At 41.3% G+C, this 21,945-nt stretch overlaps 1 protein-coding gene across 4 annotated transcripts in view; it reads right to left on the bottom strand.

Moving 5' to 3' along the window:
* Positions 1-21,945, bottom strand: part of ldb2a (LIM domain binding 2a) — a 111,748-nt gene that overhangs the window by 35,559 nt on the left and 54,244 nt on the right. For all 4 annotated transcript variants that reach the window (XM_084353390.1, XM_084353391.1, XM_084353389.1 and 1 more), the window contains exon 3: positions 7,669-7,841. In XM_084353390.1, the coding sequence (XP_084209516.1) occupies positions 7,669-7,841 (173 nt within the window). The remainder of the gene's footprint in view (positions 1-7,668; positions 7,842-21,945) is intronic.

Genomic DNA, 21,945 nt, shown 5'->3' with positions numbered 1-21,945 from the left:
ACTTAAAGAAACAGCGAGTCTGATAATGTACAGCTTTAAAACAAATGTCTGCAGCTTGTTGCTGGTTCGCTTTGATCAGATTTATATTCACCAGAGTTAATAACCTTCCTCTACTGATCGTCACGTTAAAGCACAGGATTGAATCGCTTCTATGATTTCTACGTACTTTTGCAAGAAGGATTGACTGTTTTTTTCCACAATGAAGGTAAATTAGTGCAATGTTAACATAAATAGATTTAAGTAGGATTACAACAAAAGTATAGTAGACGAATTAAACATGCCTGAAGAAATGACTCACTACAATCCAGGCAAAGCTAAAAACAAAACAAAAAAACACACAGTTGACAACACATCCACTAGTCAAGTTCTAAAAAAAAAAATATAAAAAAATCCACTCAGGGAATTAAATTCACTTGAGCTGAGATCACTGTGTCACGAACTCGCCTTTCGCTCTTTGCTCGCCTCCCAGCATGCAGAAACCCCCAACTGGGCACCGGTAACAAGGGCCGTGCCCTCACAGCTAACACACATCAGCCAGGGAAAGCAAAGCCTGCTGGGTCATGAATGGAGGTGCTGGGATACCAGGGGAAGCTGGGAGGTTGGGGGCATTTGGTCAAATTGGCACCCTGTGTCACCTTGTCAACACCTCGCCACCCTGAGAATCTGCACACATTGTTGGCAGCACCACCCACTCTCAGCACCCTGCTAACCCCACCCATCGGTAAGTAGATGGGGAGTGACGGAGGTAAAACTGTGCTGAGCTCTCTAGAAACTGACTCCTGATGGTTTCACATCATCCCTTTTCTTCTCTGCTGCACTGACCTGTCAAACTATGTCTTAAATATAATGATTTGTATTCAATGATTTGTTTTTCCTCCGTTATATTATACCATTTGTTATACTTGATAACACTAAAATTAAGTCAGACAGGACAAGAAACACCAACGACGATTATCAAACCCTCTGTAAACAACGGCAGCGTTTTAAGGGACAGTTCATCTCTTTACTAGAAATACACACTTTATAGACACTCTGACCTTTAATGGCATTTATTCATCTAGATTATTTTGGTATGATTATCCAATTTTCAGAGATATTAGCCTTTGAGATGTCCACCTTCCCTAGAAAATATGTTCGCAGCGCCAAAAATGTTTTTTTTTTAAATTCTCTCTTTCCAGAAATAACTCTTCACTCCAGCCCTCGACCTCATCATGGCACAGAAGGAAACGCAGGTCTGATCAGGGACTAGATGGTTGTGCTTGTGGCAGCGCAGGATGTTAGCATCAACGGCGTCCTCTTTGGTGGAGCCGTAATGTTAGCTAGCTTAGTTAGCTAGCCTCACACCAAAACAGTCTAATACATTTAACCAAACTACTATTAGTGGTTCGCAAAGCTGCTGCTTTGAGGGAGCCTCAAGGTTTGTGAGTCTAAATTTCCTATGGTACATTTTTAATAATGCTTATGGACTCATTAGCTTTAACCACATTTCCATGTTATTTTTTTCAAATACAGCAAAAGAAAAAAAGCAATAAACACGATAATAAAAACCCTTTTAAATATGCAGCTCAGATTGGTGACATAAGTAACGAGCTAACACGAGACTAGAACCTTTTAAAAAGCCTGCTGTGCACAGGTGTTGTCAGAGTATCAGGTGCGTCTGGTGCATCTGGTGCTTGAGCATCGTTGTATGATGCCGCACCGATGTTGTTGCTACGTCCCTGTCAAATAAATTAACTAAACTGAACTAACAGCTTATGGCTGCAGGATTGCATGTTAGTAATAATGCGTCTTTGTGCAGGAGAACTGCACAACTATGGTAAGAACGGCCGGTGAACCATCCTGTGAACTGATACTTTAATTTAATTTAATCTTCCTCCTTCTTTGTTTTCTCCTCCTAATCAGTTTGGCTAAAAACAGAAGGTCGGTTTAAAATACTGTATTGTAGTGTAATCGTCTAAAATTTGCACTGTATATCATTTTTTTTATGTTCCTAGAGCGGTTTTATTGATGAATTTACCTTTATAGGAATCATCAGTGTTGGTATGACTGGACTGTGTGCTGAACTCTTGGGTATGTAACACCAAGGATCACAATGGAAGTGAGTCTCATACTTTTATGATTTGACGTCCGTCTGCTCGTAATGTCGTATAAACCGAAGCATGACTGTCTGACTGCTGCTGTTTCTGCCCTGTATGATCTCTTTTTAGCATTCCAGATCTCAGCAATTAACTCGGTGACTGCTGTGTCGTTATTACTGTTAGGAACGACTGTTTGGACTACAAAATAAGACCCCAAAAAAGCAGACAAACAGTTATGCTTTAAAAAAAAAAAAAAAGGCCAATAAACCAAATCAAAATTTGAAATTTTGAGATAGAGAGAGAGAGAGAGAGAGAGAGGGAGAGAGAGAGAGAGAGGGAGAGAGAGACAAGCAAAGAAAGAGACAGATACAGGCAGCGAGAGAGAGAGAGAGAGTGGGAGAGCAAGAGAGCGAGTTGGGAGCTGGGGATGATTTCTCTAGGGATGAAGGGTGTGTGCGTGTGTGTCTCTGTGTGTGTCTCTGTGTGTGTCTGCATGTGTGTGTGTGTGCGTGTGTGTGTGCGTGTATCTCTGTGTGTGTGTGTGTGTGTGTGTGCGTGTGTGCGTGCAGTGCGAGTGTGTGTTGAGGTTGCAGGGAGGGGGGTTGAGAAGAAGAAGAGGGGGGATGAGAGCGAGCGGTGGAGTAGAGAGCGAGGGGAGAATGAGCGAGCGAGCGAGTCAGGCGGGGGGATGAGAGAGAGGGGGGGTGGGGGAGGATGATGGGGGAAGGAGGAGGTGTGGTGGTGGTGGTGGTTGAGAAAAGCGAGGCGAGGCAGAGCTGATTGAGATTCGGGCCTCCAGAGCTGCAGGCTCGCTGCTGCTGCTGCTGTGCTGCTGTGCTGCTGCTGGGCGCTGAGGGAGAACACGCTCAGTTATTGGAATTCTTTTTTTTTCTAATGAATTAATTCTTCTCATCCAATTTAGGTGAAGATGAAAAGAGAGCAGCGCTGCAAGCATCAAATTTAGCTTTTTGTTGACCGGGCCTGGGACGTTCTGTTTCTGCTCTGTGCGGTTAATATCGGACACTCGTAATATATTAACGCTTTTCCCCCTTTTAGGGAGGCTTGTTTACAAAAACCAGACAACAGCAACATAAAGGACACTTCCTGTGAGTGTTATTGGGAATGTTTCATACTCATTTACTGATACGACAACACAAAGAGCCTCGCTCTCCACTCAACACCATGCACACGTCCAGCCCTCAGCACCCAGCAACCACACACACACACACACACACACACACACACACACACACACACACACACACACACACACACACACACACAAAACCATCTTCCCTCTGAATGTACAGAAAAGTGAAGCCACCTCATGAACTCTCGACACAAACCGGCATGTCAGCAGTCATGCATGTAAATATACACAAACATACAGTCACACTGAGGTAAACAGCTGCCACATCTGAAGCAGTGGTTAACATCTGACTCTGGTGTGCTACATGAAGGTCCTGCACTGCACTGCTACACAAAACTACATATCAACATATCAACTATGACAACGTGTGCATCCAAAGAGGAAGAGTGATGCAGCTAGTTGTTTAAACAGGATGCAACACGTTAGAGTTTTTAAGAATTCTATTAATTTAATTTAAGATTTAATAATCATAATAATATGATAATATGAAGAATATGAAGGGAGACTGGAGTCCCAGCGTTACTTACAAAGTGAATGAATTTATTCAGATTCTGTTGAACACGACTACACTGTACTGTGTGTATGTAGAAGTAGTGTGTGTCTGTGTGCATGTACACAGTGAGATGGATCTCTTTGAACACATATGAGATGAAGCTAATGTTAACAGAGACATTGACTAGCAGCTGGTTTTTGTTGTGGCTGTGCTCCGATAAACTCTGACCAGGCTCAGTTTCTGAGTTGGTGGTTAAAGATTCCTTTTGATTTCGTTTTGTAGTTTTGTTACGGCGTGATCATTACACAACACAACACAACACAACACAACACAACACAACACAACACAACACAACACAAGTTACAGCAACTTTATAAAAATAACGTTAATTTCATAATCCAAACTTTTAAGACCTGTCAAAACCCTACTTGTACATTTTAAAACATCTTCGGGAGTAAAATTCAGATTATTGGATTTTAGACGTTTTAAGACTCTCTGCAGAAACTCTGTTATAAGCTCCTTCACTCACACAAATATCAAACTAAAATCACATCACAGAGTAATTAAATCAGAAACATTCTGGGCAAAAAGAAAATGATTACATGGCTTCATTAAAAAAACTGCTATTTTAAAAGCTCTCAAAGACTCTGAGAAGCAACACGGATTCTGTGGGGAGAACTGAGCCAATACATGTTCAACTAACAGCTAACAACACAACACAATGATTGATCAGGGAAATTCAGTCAATAACATTAATATTAATGTGTATTTGTACAAATAGAGTGGTACAGAAGTGGAACCTCAGCCACAAATATATAAGTCACAATTAAGCTTGTGTATATATCTGTATCAGTTTATTGATTAGAGAGAAAATATAGTTATAGAAAGAATATATGTTAAAGATAGTTTTGAGGCAACTTAAAAACTGTAAGTATTCCTTACATATAATAACTAAATGTACAGGATACTTTGAAAGAAGCTTTGTTTAGGAGTGGAGTGCTCGACTGGAACGAGTACCAGGTGCAGATAATCTGTGTTAAAATCAATAATGAAGTAAAATCTTTATCGGCCGTCTGACTGAAGTCAAAAGATTCAAGTTTATAGAGAAACTTGTTCTGTGAGCAGTTTTAAAGCTTCATTCTGAGGCTTTTTGAAAGGTTAATTAACTACGCAGCTTCTGATGGGTTGGCCCCGCCCACTACCGCGTTAAGCCACGCCCACCCCAAGTACAGATACAGATAGCGATAAGTTATTAGTTTAGTAGCTGTCATAATTAGTCTTTGTAATGCTCGGTATTGATATCGGCTTCATAAATCACGTTTTTGTTCCGGCCCCTTATTACAAAATTAATTCTGATTCAGCTTTAATAAAGTGACTTGGTTTCGCTGTGCTGAAGAATTTACTCAATAGAAGATTCACCGTTTGGAAACCAGACTGGAGAAAAGGCCTGAGTGTCAACAGAAATGACAGCTGATACCAACAAATTCTTTAATCGAGGTCATTTGTATTTACCAATAGTCAAATGTTCTCCACCCATTGGCCCGTTTGTGCATTTCTTTTCTGAAAATAAGATTTAAGATCTCAATAACAGACAAAATGACTCGCTAAAATGGAGAGTATTTTGCAGTGATGTTTTTTTAATTCACTTTTAAGTCTCACAGCCTGTGGCAGGTCAGCCAAAAAGTTAATTTCAGACTCTGCACACCACACACACACACACACACACACACACACACACACACACACACACACACACACACACACACACACACACACACACACACACACACACACACACACACACACACACACACACAGTGAGTGCACACTGTCAAGTCCTGAAAACAAGAGGGCGTATAGCTGTTTAATGTCAGAACAATCCGGTCTGGTGCTGTAGCTCAGAGTTCATGGTACAGGGAACATGGAATCCCTTTAGCTCGCCTGCTCGGCGCTGACAAGGTATCTGGCCTCAGATTCATTTAGACAGTCAGCAGAAGACCACTAAGAGTCAGCTAGCCATCTGGATCAGACGGTGGTGAAGCAGATATTCACTCGGGCTCACGGGGGGATTCTCTCCCCAAAGACAAAAGCAGATGAGCTCAGCTTTCAGAAGACCTCTGTGTCAGGTTTGGATTATCTCACCTGTGCAATTTGTGTTTCCTTTGCTTTTCTTGCTTCTCCCGTCTGTACCTCACTTATACTGCAGACTGCACTTTACAAAGATCTTATTCATGTCCGCCTCGCATGTCCTGTAGAGAACATGAGGGCTTAAGAATCTGTCGACATCTTTAACATAAGAGGTGCCGGTGGGTTCTGGGGTCAAGGAAAAGGTCAAAATGCTGATAAGTAAAGAGGGTAAATATGGTCATGAGTGACATTTTCCCCGTATGACTTCTCCAGACAGCTGGTTGGTGCAGTTTGAATCTGAGATAGCTTAATGTGAGACTTTAATAAACAGTAACAGTCCAGGAGGGTTCAAAATATTTCAAGTCCGACTGAAACATCAGTCAGTGCAGTGATGGCATGTAACTGAGTCCAGTTTTGGGTTGCTGTTATTTTTACTTCCACCTGCCATTTTGGAGGCACATGTGTATTTTTTACTCTATTACATATGGATGTAGGTACTAGTTACTTTGCAGATCGCATGCTGCATCACAGCCCGAGCAGCACATTTTAAATCAATTTATTTTATCAGCAATCCAAAAAACCTTTGATTTTAAACTGGAATAATTAGTCAACCTATAGAATACAGTATATTCATATATGTAAATATATACGTTTCTACAATTTACTTTTACTTGTGGTTTTGATATTTAAGTGCATCTATTACAAGAAAATAACATTTAACATCCGATACTTTACAACTTAAGTACTATTAATATGTGTGACTTTAATTTTTAACAAAGTAATATCTCAACACAATATCTATAATGTGTATGTAAAGTATGACTTTCGGTACTTTTCACAACACTGGTCAGGTGCCCAAGCTTGCTTTAACATTGGCTCTGTCATGTATGTATGTATGTTTCTGGGCTGTGAAGTGATCCAGGGCTTCAGATTCGGTCCCTGATTCACTGACATTGGACGGACATTAGGGGACGACCTCTTAACAGCCGGAGGACGGATCACAGCGACCGGCTCCAGTCCTCACCGCTGGTCACTGTTTCAAGACAGACTAGAAAAACTGTGAACTTGTACTTTAAGAAATTCAAAGAATTATTTAGTTTTCTGTGAAAAAGGAATATAACTTCTGTCGTATAGGATAATAAAGTACATATGATTTGTACTGTAAATGTTGTATCGTCTGATGTATTTCTTGAGTCTTGGACATTAAGTTTACACATTTCAACATCGTGTCCGAGCGACCAGCTGAACAACAGACATACAGAAACTTTCTTCCATCGTCGCTTTGTGTGTCGAGCTTTCTTCTGTCTGTTTTGTTTTGATGTTGGCATGTTTTTCTGCATGCTGACTGGTTGGATACTAGATTTTATCCATCTGGTTTTTCTATCTTGCTACTTTCATTTTCTTCTTTTCGGAAAATAAACATGAACAATAGATACTAACTACAAACACGGCTGTTTAATGCTTTTGTTGTTTGTGGCTGCCACAAAATAAAACATGGAAATAATGTTTCCACCAACAAAGCCAGGGTATTTAGTGTTAAAAGTTCCTTCAGAAATCAGGGATTTAAAATGTAAACAAATAATAAAATAATACAACATTTTATAGTTCATGCAGAAATAATAAAAACATTCCCATTTTGACAGTGAGGGCACCGGTTGTAGCTCGATAACACTGAGACAAAATGATCCGCGGAGGGAAAAAAAGAATCAAAGGGTGTAAATGGATTTGATCTTTAACCAGTTAAACACCTCGCCCGGTCCATTATCATAGCTTTTGATCAATTATTCATGGTGGGAGAAGCTCAGCGGGTCAGGTGTTACCTTTGTAAACATTGGCTTCCCGTGCTGGGTGACCATGGTGCACTGATCACAGTCCAGGGTGATGCAGGAGTTGTGGAAGGACTCCTTGGAGTGTTTGAGGATGTAGTGGAGCTCGGTGACCCCTCCCTCGAACACTGTGCTGAAATAACGGGGGATCAACGTCCGGCCGATCGCTGCAGGGAGACAGAGGAGAGGACAGTGCTGCTAAATATAGAAGGAGACGAGACGTGAGGGATTCAGAGAGAAGACAGCGGGCTTAGAAAAGTGAGGAGTGGGTGACATTATTACATACTGGCACTAACTCAGTATCACTAATAGACTGCAATGATGATGATGATACCACTAGTATCAGGCTATTACTACTACTGCTGCAGTAGTTACTGTACAATTTTAAGGCTACTGCTGGTACCATTGGATATAACTACAGGCTACTTTTGCCACCATCATGATTCAGGGCTGTGGATAGTGTACAGTCACAGAGTAGCTCAACATTTGGAAAACTGTCTTTCTTGCTCAGAGTTGTGTGAGATGACTGATACCAGTCTCATGTCTGTGTCCAGTGTGGAGCTGCAGCCTGGAGGCTAATAGCTTAGCTTAGCACAAATACTGGAGCTAGCCTAAGTTTCTTAGTTCTTAAGCTACAAATGATTGTTTTTACATCTAGGTTTGTTTGTATATCAGTGAGTTAACTTACTAAATAATAATAATAATAATAATAATAATAATAATAATAATAAAACTAGGATAACTCATTTCTACTGCACAGACTCCACCTGCTTACTAACTGTTGGCAACCTCTTAATATCTCAGCATATTGATTTATTTACTACACACCATCTTTCTATTACTACACAGTATTATATTTCACTTTTTATTTTTTATTCCCAACTTTCAGCTGCTGCACTATTTTATATCTCAGATTCTGATTAGATTTTGTGCCACTTGTGTGACTGAGTGAAGAGTTTCAATGATTCACTGTAGTCGTTGTGAGCAACAATAAAAGACCTTGACCCTGAACTTGATGCACAAACATGAGAACTTCAATTAAAGAAGGTTAAAAAAAAAACATATGTCAAACTATCCCTTAAATGTCAAAAACCCTTCAATCTACAAAACGCTTGTTGTTGAACAGAGGAAGCCAAACTTCTTTACAAAATTTCTTCCACGCAAATGTTCATCATCGTCTAAACAAAATCAGCCACACAGAACCTGAAAACTGATTTTTACTGCGTGATCAAGAATAAATAAAGAGGAGTATGTAGTGGGACATGATGATATTCAATATTCTGTGCGATGAACATATTGTGTTGAGGTTCAATACTCAACTCGACTAACACTGTACCACTACTGCTGCTGCTGCTACTAACAGTAATAATCATTTTTACTTTATAACATTGTCATGTGTTACTGTAGATGACAGATATCATATCATAAACTGGACATTCATCAAGCATGTAAGCTAAAATGTTAAATTCAAGATAATTAAAATGAAAGATTTAAGAGAACACAATCCAAAATGAATAAACTGATATCCAGTTTATGTGCTCAGTAAAGCATAATAGCAGAGAAACGGCTTGATAAGGACATCTGCTGTAGATTCATTAATCAAGATAAACATTTTTTTTTGGCTGTCAAATTCTCCTTGGAGGAAGAAAAACCGATCAGATGTTCAAATGAATGAAATTGATTAAATATTTGAGAGCAGAGATGTTCTGCTTTTCCTATCTGACCCCTTTTCTGTCATCAAAAATCATCTTATGACCACGAGACGATTGTTCAGTCGGCTGTCTATTGATTTGACTTTAACTCCTGAACTCATTACAGCTGCTTGTTTATAATACTTTCTTTTACCCTGTAGGTTTGTCTTTAAGAATATCTACTAAATCCCTAATTTATGTACAAAAAATGTTCATTCATATTCCTCCCTTATCCAGTCTAATTAAAAGCTGAAAAGCCTTCTAATGGGAATAAACAATAAGTGCATAACAATAATCCCACACAAATCATTTATAATATTTCTGGCAGTGCCGTAGTATTCATGAGGAATCTGAATCAACTACACATTCTCTATCACGCAGCAGCCGTCCTGCTGATTTGTGGTCAATTCATGAATCAAGACTCTCAGTGCAGTGTAACTATGGTATTGCCTTACAACCTGTTGTCCAGCGAACACTGGGCAGCCTTCAGGAAACCTGTTCGCCATCCAAGAAATACTCAAACCCTTTATTCTTCCATTGAGTCTGATTTTCCGCTGATACAGGTGTCAAATAAATCTTCGGGTGCGGAGAGCTACATTCAACTCTTTCCAGCACATCGGAAGATTAAAGGTTTCTTCAAACAACCGACGATATCGTGAATTTGGACCTCTCAGTCCACTTCTACAAGATGACGCCTCACATTATCCACTTTCTTTTGAATATTCCACATACGAGCGAGGCTGCACGGGGAAGAGGGAGAGTATCTTCACATATTTTTCAGAATAATATGATTCTATGACTAAGTTTAGTATTAAACTGAATTATTAAGATGGACAACTTTTGCAGTGCAAACTTTCTGCAGAAGCCTAAAGAGACAATGAACAGGCTGCATGATGAAAACTGTAGGAGGAGTCAGGGAGGGAGAGAGTGTTCGGTGTTTTATAGCCCTCAGGCTTCGTCTGGTTTCTATCTCCTCTGTGTTCGCTGGCTTCAAGGAGAAGAATGGATGATACAGAGAGAGAGAGGCTTACACTTCCCATTACATTATGGATGCACTCTGATGGCACGCAAGATTCCTGAATACTTATTTTATACCATAAAATCAAGTCCTGAAACTGCTTCCCTTCCTATCTTTAACTTGCATGGTACACGTTCATTTTGATGAACTGTTACTAATTAGGCAAAAGTAAAAATGACATTTCACACAGGAGCTTCCTCATTAAGGGTTTTGAAACCATCTTCAACAAAATAAAACACTGTCGTTAACAGCCAAACCATCGCACCTCAACTTCAGCTCTGCAGCTTAAGAGTTCTTTTGTCTCAGAGCTTCTCTTCTTCTGCAACATCGGTGAAAATCCCACCCTACCACCCCACTGAGAACCTGAAATCCTGCTACACACACCCTCTATCCACCAGACCAGGGTGCAGGAGGTCCAACTCCTTTATAGAGTAGAGCTCCATCTGTCATTAGAGTCGAAGGATATTGACAAAAATCAACTGAAGACAACGGCCATGAAACCAGAACACAAATTCTTGCAAGATTTTTCTGTGAATAGATTATATGTCACTTTTTTAAAGAAAGGTAAGAACTGCAACTGATGATGAGTTTTAGTATCAATTCATCTGTGGAGTATTTTAATCTTTGAATCTCAGAAAATGATGAAAAATCCTGCTACTCTTTCCCAGAGTCTAAGGTTACTTGTTCAAATGTTTTGTTCTGCCCTCTTATTAGTCAAAACCACAAAGATATTAAATTTGCTATCATGGAAGTCGCAGAAAACTATCTAAAATTCACATTTGAGACGCTGGATCAACTGAATTCTGTGGTGATTCTGCTGGAAATATGATCCAAAATGATCAAACAACTATAAAAATGTACCATTTTTCTGTGGATGGACCAGCCAATAATCATCTAACTGTTTCAACCTCACAGAAGAGTCTGGTTATAGTGAATACTTCATTACACGACTTGTTAAGATGGATCTTTAGCAGTGTGGGTGCAGCTTTATTTCAAAATAATGTGAGGTGAAAGTATAAAATGAGATGTTAATGCTCAGGAGTTACTCAGAATATAAAGCAAGATACTCTTCAATGTACAACTTAATATGTAAATCAGGGATTCTGCACAGCAGCAACAGAGAGCAGCTGCGTCAAACGGCTTCACTTGGGACAAAAATTGCAGCCTCTTCTGAAAACTGCAGAGCTCAATATTGCAGTTCCTGTTACTTGTTGAGCAGCTGTGCACACGCAATTTGCAGAACAACCCATACCATCTACAACACCACATCTGAGCAGCACATTCCTCCTTAAAGAGCCTGTTTCTTTCCCTCGCCTTTATTTTCCAGCTATAGGGTTTCTGCTGAACACAGATACTCATTTTCAGCACAGCTCTGCTTCACACTCCTGCACACACACACGGCTGAGAGCTGCACTGCGACCACAGGCTTCATCCAAACATCACTGGGCAGTTCCACTTGAGCAACTTGACTTGCTCAAGGGCAGCGCAAGCAGTTACTGGAGGGCAAAGTCCTACACATTCACTCAGATGCAAAGGGGATCTGAACAAGCAACTGTTTGGTACTTAACTGATATCTGCAGCACTGGCTGCAAACGTCTGTCTCCTCTTTTAAATATGCAGATGCCATCTGATTTCTTTTTAATCTATTTGGATTTCACTTAAGTCTTACGCAATCTCCTGGCTCATCTCTCATGGGATTACAAGACACCTTAGCAAAACACTGATAGTGTTTACAGTGCCCCGATGTTCCTTGTACATAGAGACGACTTTAAGATCTCCTGATCACACAGTGACGGACATCTCTGTGTTTAAGACATGTAGCTGCGTTGGTGGGACAGGTAGGAGGTTTACTGTCACAGTAAAATATGATCCGGCAGGTTCAGTGTGACTAAGAGACCCTTGAGTTTAAAGCAACAAAATGTAACTTCCTGGAGAAAGACAGCTGATTGTCTCATCTCCAGATTGTCAAACACTGGCCCTTTATAATTTCATTACGGCATCTTTGAGCCATCTTTGAGCTGGCGACCCGTGTTTCTTTTGTTGCGGTTGCCGCTGTGTTGGCATCCGTCTGCGTCATCGGATCAGCCTCATTAAAATAAATGAGGGCTGTGGGTTTTTTTATGTCGGGTTAATGTCACTCTGAAAAATGCCTAAATCCATGACTCCAAGCCAGCGGTACTCACGGGAGCTCTTCTGCAGTTACCAGGGGGAACATGTGACGTGGAGGAGCCCGGTTCATTTGAAAAAATGACTTAAAAATATATTATGTATCCCAAAAAAAATAATTCCACATATGTGCGTTCAGAGGGATGAACAGGATGTATTGAGGCTGATATTTATCACATTTTTTTGTAACAACAACCAAACCTGCGTCAGGTCTCACACCTTTACACCACATGCTGTGAGTGAGAGTGTGATAACGAGACACCATGTGAGCAGAGACGTTCGGATGATAACTGAAGTCAGTGGTTCTCAAACTGGACTCCTTCCCCCTGGAGCACCACTGCAGGACGGGCGTGGACGATGAGGGAAACATACTGAGTGAAACTAAGTTGAATGAATCTGATTTCTGCAGTGAAAATAAACAAGAGCCTGCTGACGACATCATGTTGACCTTTATTTCATGAAATTTCATATTGGATCTGTTTTTGTCAATTGCTTCTAGAGCTGCAACAATTAGACAAGATTAGTTGATCGATACAGAATTATGCACCAATTAAACACATAATTACGATTCTGATAATTGATTGATCATTTTAGTCATATTTCAAACAAGGTTCCAGCTTCTTACATGCGAGGATTCACTGCTTTTCTTTGTCATTTATGACGGTAAATGAAGAGTCTGGGTTTTGGACTGTTGGTTGGACAGAAGAAGCAATTTATTAAAATGTTTGAAGTGTTATAGACTCTTATAGATAACGGTTGAATGATTGGCTGATTAATTGATGAGTTGCTTTACCTTTTTTGGCTTCTAATGTTTGACATGTCGGATAAACATTGAGAAATATTGGCTTAAAGTAGCTTAAAACTAATAAATGACTGCAACGTCCAGTTCCTGCCTCTCTGAGAGGAAGTGCTACAAATGCAAATTTGACCGAGCCAAAACATCTGCTGTTGCAGGGTGACTGTGTCCATTTTTATACAATTAAAAGTGTTAAATTTGTGTCCAGTTTAAAAACACATTTGGATAACGAGGTGTCGATGAACGAGTGCTTGAGCTCATTTGACAGGGCAGCAGGTAAAAACGGCCCAGAAACCCTGTTAGCGACCCTGTAAACACCGCGGGTACACTTGCTTTTTTCTTTTTCTTTTCTTTTTAACATCATTGGTTCAAGTTGGAATGAACCTTCTAATCCCACCAAGTGTCAGTGACCCGGTCTACCCACCGAGCTACGCCGCACTGTTAAATAGCAGCAAAAACAAAACACCCATAAATCCTGACTTTGGGATTATGAAGGCGAGCACGTTGGGATTTCCTTTAGCCTCTCGTTCCTCGCCTGGTGGAACAAGTCTCTCTGTTCCTCTACGTTTTGCTGCCCGTCAAATCTCCATCATTAGAACACTGCGGGAAAAGAAAAAAAATCGGGGCGGCCACATTATCCAGCAGCACATGGCCTCTGATTTCAAGCAGAAATAATCCATCTTAGAGTCAACACTCTGTTGGCTAGAATTATGCTCGCTCTCCCCTTCCCCCGGGGTGGGTGGGTGGTCAGGAGGAGGTATGTGAGTGGAGGAGGAGGAGGGAGAGAAGCCTGGGAATAAAACTTCATTTAGAAGTGAAATGTCCCCAAAGACAGTGGCTCGAGAGGCTCTTGAGGTCAGACCTGGATGGTAGAGTCTGAATCGAGAGAGAGGGAGGGAGGGAGAAAGAGAGGGAGATGAAGATGATGTTGGGTGAGGGTGTGGGGGATATGGAAGGGGGAGGCAACGGGGAAAGGGGGGAGGGGGGTGTACCCGTGACTGGCATGTTTTTCAAATTCGATAAAGTCAGGCATGACTAAATAACACATAAAATGTTTGCCGTCGTGAGCAGTGGCTGAGGGAGGGAGGGAGGGAGGGGGGGGAGGGAGGGCGAGCTGCAGGGTCCGCTCGGCGTGGATGACTGTGTAAATGATGCTCGCTCTCTCTCTCTCCCTCTCCTCTCCCTGTATCTCCCTCTCTCTCTCCTCTCTCTCTCTCTCTCTCCTCTCTCCCTCTCCTCTCTCTCTCTCTCTCCTCTCTCCCTCTCCTCTCTCTCCTCTCTCTCTCTCTCTCCCTCTCCTCTCTCCTCTCTCTCTCTCTCCCTCTCACTCTCTCCCTCTCTGTATCTCCCTCTCTCTCTCCTCTCTCTCTCGGTATCTCCCCCTCTCTCTCTCTCTCTCCTCTCTCTCTCTCTCCTCTCTCTCTCTCTCTCTCTCTCCCTCTCTCTCTCTCCTCTCTCTCTCTCTCTCCTCTCTCTCTCCTCTCTCTCTGTATCTCCCTCTCCCTCTCTCCCTCTCCTCTCCCTCTCTGTATCTCTCTCCTCTCTCTCTCTCTCTCTCTCTCCCCTCTCCCTCTCCTCTCTCTCCTCTCTCTCTCTCCTCTCTCTCCCTCTCCTCTCTCTCTCTCCTCTCTCTCTCTCATCTCTCTCCTCTCTCTCTCTCCTCTCTCTCTCTCTCCTCTCTCTGTCATCTCTCTCCCTCTGTATCTCCCTCCCCCCCTCCCTCCCTCCCTCGCTCAGCCTCCACCACGGTTGAAAAACAAAGTACGTCTAGGAGTGGAGCTGACTGCTAATGCGGAGGAGCTCTGAGGAGACGAGGGGGAGGAGGGGAGGGTAGAGGGGGAGGAGGAGGTATATGGTGGTGGTGGTGGTGGGGGGGGGGTAGAGGGATTGGGACAGAAAAAATGAGCGAGGGATGAAAGAGAGAGAGAAACAGAGCGAGAGAGGGAGGGAAGATGAAAAAATAAGGGCTTGTCAATGAGGGAGAGAAGGCTCACTGAGGGGTAATGGGAGGGTGAGACAGCACGGGAGGGTGAGACAGCCAGAGAGAGAGAGAGGGAGACAGGGGAAAGGAGGGGGGGAAGCTCAGGTGATACGCAGATCTGCTTCTTGCCCACCTCACCAAGCCGTGCAGGAGTTCTGGTTGTGTCTTCTCAACCAGAACTGTCCTAATAAAACCCAGTGTGCATAACCCAGGGTGACAGAGTGATAGATAAGCATGTAATGGTAGCCATGCTAGCAAGTTTTGGATCATTTCAAGCGCAGTAGTCTTGTCTTTGCTCTTCAAATGTTTTCTCGGCTCCCTCACTCAGTATTTACACTGTAGGCAGACACTTCAGGTGAGTTCTTGTGAGTGAGCCGGCCTCGTTGTTTGGCCCAAGGGCATGTTTAAAGGACACGTGACTGATATGTCAGAAACGTGCGTTAATCACTGACTGTAAAAAATAGGGAGGGAGCTTTCCAATCAGGGACGACTCCACTGATTTAAAAAGTCAGTCGGATTGTATGTAAGCTCATGAGAAAACGCCCCGACCTCTGTAAAAAAATCCCTAATGAGTTTATGGTCGAAACTGTTAATTTTTCAAATTATTGTCCAATTTACAGTAAAACAGACGGTAAAGCAGAGTTTGCTTTAGGGCGTGGCTACCTTGTGATTGACAAGTCTCAGTCAGATCCAGTCAGGATATCCTCCCCAGCCCCACCCTCTCTTCCAAATATGGTCACTTCTGGCGTCAACAAACCAAGATGGCGATGGCCGTGATGCCAAACTGAAGGCTTCAAACAGCAGGTTTACACTTGGTTTTACTCTGCCGTATTTGCGTCCACTTCCCTCTTGTTAACTGTCCACTGTCTACTGTCTACTGTCTACTGTCCACTGTCCACTGTCCACCGTCCACCGTCTACTGTCTACTGTCTACTGTCCACTGTCTACTGTCTACTGTCCACTGTCCACTGTCTACTGTCTACTGTCTACTGTCCACTGTCCACAGTCTACTGTCCACTGTCCACAGCGAAAAAAATAATCATTAGATTAATCTACAATGACAATAACCGTTAGTTGCAGCCATACAAGAGTCCAGCTGATGTGTGTAGACTGTTTGCTTCATCCAGACATCAGTCTAAAATAATCAAAGTTAATTGAGATGCACGGGTGCCTGCTTCTCATGTCTGATACCGATAAGATAACTGATAATTTCACACTTTTGTATTTCAATTAAGAAGCTGATAACCTGCAGTTTATACACACCTGAGGGTAAGACGGGCTAAGATGAAGTAAACAAAGATGTCACTACGTAAGTGCAGCAGTTTTAAGTCTCCTCCTCATGTTTTACTGAAGGATCAGACTGCAACTTAACGTGCATATCACCACCGACTGTGCTGGGCCATGTAGATGCTGCACTTGTAAACTCAATGAAAGTAATCTGGCTCTCTATCGGCTATAATTTTCTCATAGCCCAAAAATAGCCGATAATATACATTTCCAGTTTGGTATTCAGCTTTGAATGACATAAATGATATAAAAGCATTTGAGATGCTGGAACTCAAAAGCTTTTTAGATGTTGAATAATTTTCTTTTGACCAGGTCACTAACCAACGATTATTTTCATTATCCATTAATTTGACCAATTTTTTCTCGAGTGATCAATCAATAATTTGGTCGATAAAATATCAATCCCAGTTTCTTTAAGTTCAAGATGATAAATTAATTATCTTGTTTTGAGTCTAAATCCCAAAGATTCAGTTTTACATGATGACATTTACATATTTAAGAGGCTAAAAACAGCATTTTTTCATTATTTCTGCATGAAAAACAAACAATCAATTATTTTTCTGTTGATGGACAAATTGATTAGTCGACTTATCATCGCAGCTCTGCTTTCAGCCAACTAAGAAATCCAAAGAAAAAGTACACACTTACATTACCAGTGGGAGAAGAAAGTTTCAACTCCACGTGAACGTATTACCACAGAAAAGTCAAGTGAAGTGAACACTGAAGATGTACTCAGTGCCGACAGAAGGAGAACGCCACAGTGACACAATCATTCACCATACCGCCAGAAAGAAGGAGCCTCATCAGCCCCATGTTGCAGCCCCGCGTTGAAACTGCTATCATTTATCTTTTAATAGGCAGCCAGATTACACACTCACCAACAGCGCAAAAGACAAACACACTTCAGACAAATAACTGCAGAATGACCAAAAAACGTGCATGGAGTCCAGACGAGATGAAAAATACTTGTTGGCAATCTTATTTATTCTTCCTTTCTCTCTCTTTCTCTCTTTTTGACGTTTTCTTCTTCCTGCACCGTGCTGATTGGCCCGTCTTCAAACGCAGGGCACTCCAGAGATACAGATTAGCTGGCACTTGTTTGGGCGAACACAACAAGCAGCATATGCCTCTCAAGTAACGTGTACCCAAACATGCAATTTACAAATAATTAACGTGGTGTTAATTAGTCACATTAATTCATGCCACTTTGTTGGGATCGTTTCCCCCCGTCGGTCCCCAGGACTCCTGCCAGCAACGACAGCCAGCGAGACGGCAAGAGCGATTTTTCTGCTCCGAAGCGAGAGCAGGGCGTCAGAAGAAAGAAGGGTCGGTGCTGGCTGCTATATACACAGTGACATGCACACACACACACACACACACACACACACACACACACACACACACACACACACACTCAAAAAGACATTCAACCACATATGCAAATAGTTAATAGTCATATGAACACATGCACACACCCACACATCGAACCAACAACCACAATGTGTGCAGATGTGTGTGAGCACATGTTTGAGATGTGCACAGAAAACTTTATTCTCAACAAATCCGTTCAAAAGACCAAATCCGACACTGCGTCGGTCCGTCTCTCAATACTTTCGACTTCCCTCCCGTCAGCCCCGAGCACATTCACTCCTACTCATGACACACAGTCAATCTTTAAAAATCTTTAAAATCAGGTCGCTTATATATAGTTTTTTTTTTCCCTAAGAAAGCAAAATCATTTTCTTAAACAGTTTGGCAGACAGGAGGAGTACAGGTGCACGTTTTCACTGTTTTAATATAACCTACAGTTCACGAGTTCATCGAGTTCAGGAACACGTCACCCAGTGAAACAGTGACTGACTGGTTTTAATAGTTTGTGAACAACTGAGCCACATGGATAGAAGATAAATCTCACTCTGGTTACACAGACGATAAGTTAAGTTAGTGAAATACATTTATTGCTGGTTCTGTTGTTTTAAAGCCTTTATCTCACGAATACCTGTGACGAGCTGATACTGTCGCTAATATTTAATGACTGTAAGAAAAATAGAGAATGTCATCAAACATTTTTGAAAAAATATTTCTAAAACGATAGAGTTGGGTGGATATTATAAGCATGAGGATACCTGAGCTGCCTCTGTGTACATACAGGGCTTCAGACTAACTGATGATGGTTGCTAGTGGACCTAAGTTCTCAGGTGCACCAGAATGTAATTTATGGGCATCCAATAATACATTTTAATTTCTTAATTATTATGGCAACAAAAATGGCGATAACCTCAATTGTTTAAAAAAATAACTTTCAGGCGCTCTGGATCGACCAGTGAAAATGTGTGGCCCCCTGGAGCCCTGATGAGCCCTGACTTTCCAAAACATGATCTACTTTAACAATGTGAGTCACACAAGAACTTTGCTTAAATAAAACGAGATTAGATTAAACTTGATCAGTCATTGCAACAGAGCGCTAATACTGAGGCAGCAAAAGGAGCAGTACAGTACAGAGTTATGTACATATGTGTAGAGATTAGAGCGATATACAAATAACAGTTTAGGGGTATAGTATCAATACACTAAGATATACACAGCATGTGCAGGAGTCACAATAGGCTACAGTGAGGGTATATATATATATATATACATATATATATTAATACACTAAGATAAGTACAGTATGAAGAATATTAACAGTATTAATAGATCTAAGAAATAATGATATGATAAAATACAAGATTTCTACTTCTGATGATGCTCAATATAAAATGCATTGAAGGATTTCAGTGTAACATTGTCACTGAGGTCAGAAACCCAGCTCGAGTCGCTGTATGTATGGAAGTACTTGAGAAACATGGACTCAAGGGCAGTTTGTGCACATGGTTGTATTTCTATCTGTTTAACATTACATGCATGTGCTGTGTGGATGTTTGTTTAAGCACCATGTGTATGAAGGACTTTTACATGTGTATACTGTATATGTACATTCTCCAGTGATGCTCAGTGTGTGTGTGTGTGTGTGTGTGTGTGTGTGTGTGTGTGTGTGTGTGTGTGTGCATCCTATACATACTATATGTCTTGTGTTTCTTATCTGTGTGTCAATTGACATTCATGGTGCACAGGAGAGCAGCAGAGCTACATGTTGTGAGTTGGCTGAATCTGTGTTGTCCATTCTGACACCATCACACACGCAGTAATACACACACATGCACGCACGCACACACACACACACACACACACACACACACACACACACACACACACACAGCATATACAGTACATGTGCAGTAATGATGCACCTAGGGAGTACAGAGGCAGCTAGGTAAACAATATGCACGCCCACCTGCATGAACAAAAGTAAATTCATGTAAACATGCGGAGACGCGCGAGGGAAGAAGTGAACAGTGTCATCGCCTCTTCCTTCCCTCCTGAGTAAACAAACCCTTCATTAATATTTCTAAAGTTTTTAATGGAACGTCTTTTATTTAAACAGCACCTGTGAATGACGTCGTGCATCTGAAAGTCTTGCTTTTGTATTTTCTTTGAAATAGCTTGTTTATTTACATATTCATTAAGGCAGGGCAACGTATCGATATATTGATGATATGAAACTATGTATTGTCTTAGATTTTGCATATTGTTGTGATATGACATAAGTGCTGTCTTCTCCTGGCTTAAAGGCTGTATTACAGTAAAGTGATGTCATTTTCTGAACTTACCAGACTGTTCTACTTGCCTTTACCCACTTAGTCATTAAATCCATATTACTGATGATTATTGATCAAAAATCTCATTGTGTAAGTACCCACAGTCATCCATACAATATTGCCGCAATATCGATCCAGGTTTTACACACTGTTATTGTATTATATCTTAAGGCTGTAGCCCTTATATTAATTCATAGATAAATATAATTTAAGATGAATTGTTTTCCACCAAAAAAGCAAAAAATAATAGATAATTTACAGGGAGAGAGGTTCAGGTCACTCTGTGGCTTCCTGGATTAGTCCTCACTCAATATCAAATACAGATTTTATTTTCCCCATTTTAAATATGTATTTCTTGTAGCAGTGGGTAATGTGAATAAAATAACAGTGTGCTAAAGGCTAAATTTCAGGCACACTGGTGCAACCCCGGAGCCCTGATGTATACTTATAAAAACATGTTCTGCTACAACAATGTGAGTCAAACTTCTCAATTGTTAAATGTGGTTAAAACAGAAGCAATCATACAAGGACTCTGCTCAAATACAATTAGATTAAATTAAACTTAATTGTCATTGCAACAGAGTGCAAGTACCGAGGCAGCAATCTCACCACAAGTGCAAAAAGAAAGTACAGAGTAATGTACGTACGTATAGAGATCAGATATATATGAGGTATAACATGAAAACACTGAGATATACGCAGCATGTGAAGGAGTTACAACAGGCGACAGTAGGGGGCATATACACAAGACAAGAGACGATATTAGGTCATATTTAAGCCATCTTTTATGATTATTTCTATAGCCATGTGACTTGTCCAAGAGCCCTCAAGCAAGGCACTTAATTCCCACCAGCTCACCTGCTGTATGCATTGAGGGCAGACATGAGCTTCACGCTAAATGCCTCAAACACATTCACTCTAAAATGCTTTGAACCAGCAGTTGAAGGTCTATATATGATACAGGAAAGAGCAAATACTGTATAGTTCTTCAGCTCCAGAGTTTCATGCACCAATCACTGACTATCAATCCCATTTTTCATGAAGTTGAGAGTAAGAGGCTGGAACCATGACTGGAGGAAATAGTCACAGCTGTAAAAGAGAGTGTGGCAGGCTGTCACAAAACGCTCTGCATGTGGCAGCAAACACAAGAGGAGTTCCACTCTAAAAGAAAGTCATTACCGGGAAGTCATTACTTAAAGTTCATCATCCAATATCTGTAAAATATAGACAATCTACTGTGTTGAAGGGTAATCATTTTGCGAACCACAGATTAAAGCTACTTCTATCCTTTGAAAAGTACCGTCATTTGTGTCCAATTTGGTGCTATTAATCATTTCTGCAAGAAAAAGGTGCCGTCGTCTGTTTTTTTCTAAATGGCATTATCTCAATAAGGAATGAGACTAGTCAAATCAAGAACGCCCAGACTTGTCAGCACTGTTCGTTCCAACCTGTCCGGCTAGTTGATGACTAAACTGCACGCTGGTGGAGTACAGTCGAATTAAAACGCGGGGGGAGAAAAAAAAGTCGGGAGATACTCAGTGGGCGATTATGCAGCAAATGCAGCTCTCTGCAGTGCAGAAGAGAAAAGGATGGAAATGAGAAGGGGGAGAGCAAGGAGAAAATGTTCATGATCC

This window comes from Pagrus pagrus (assembly GCF_965226575.1).
Source record: "Pagrus pagrus genome assembly, chromosome: 5".
Lineage (NCBI taxonomy): Eukaryota > Metazoa > Chordata > Actinopteri > Spariformes > Sparidae > Pagrus > Pagrus pagrus.
The sequence above is the reverse complement of the archived record's forward strand: the minus strand, read 5'-3'. Positions and strand labels throughout refer to the sequence as shown.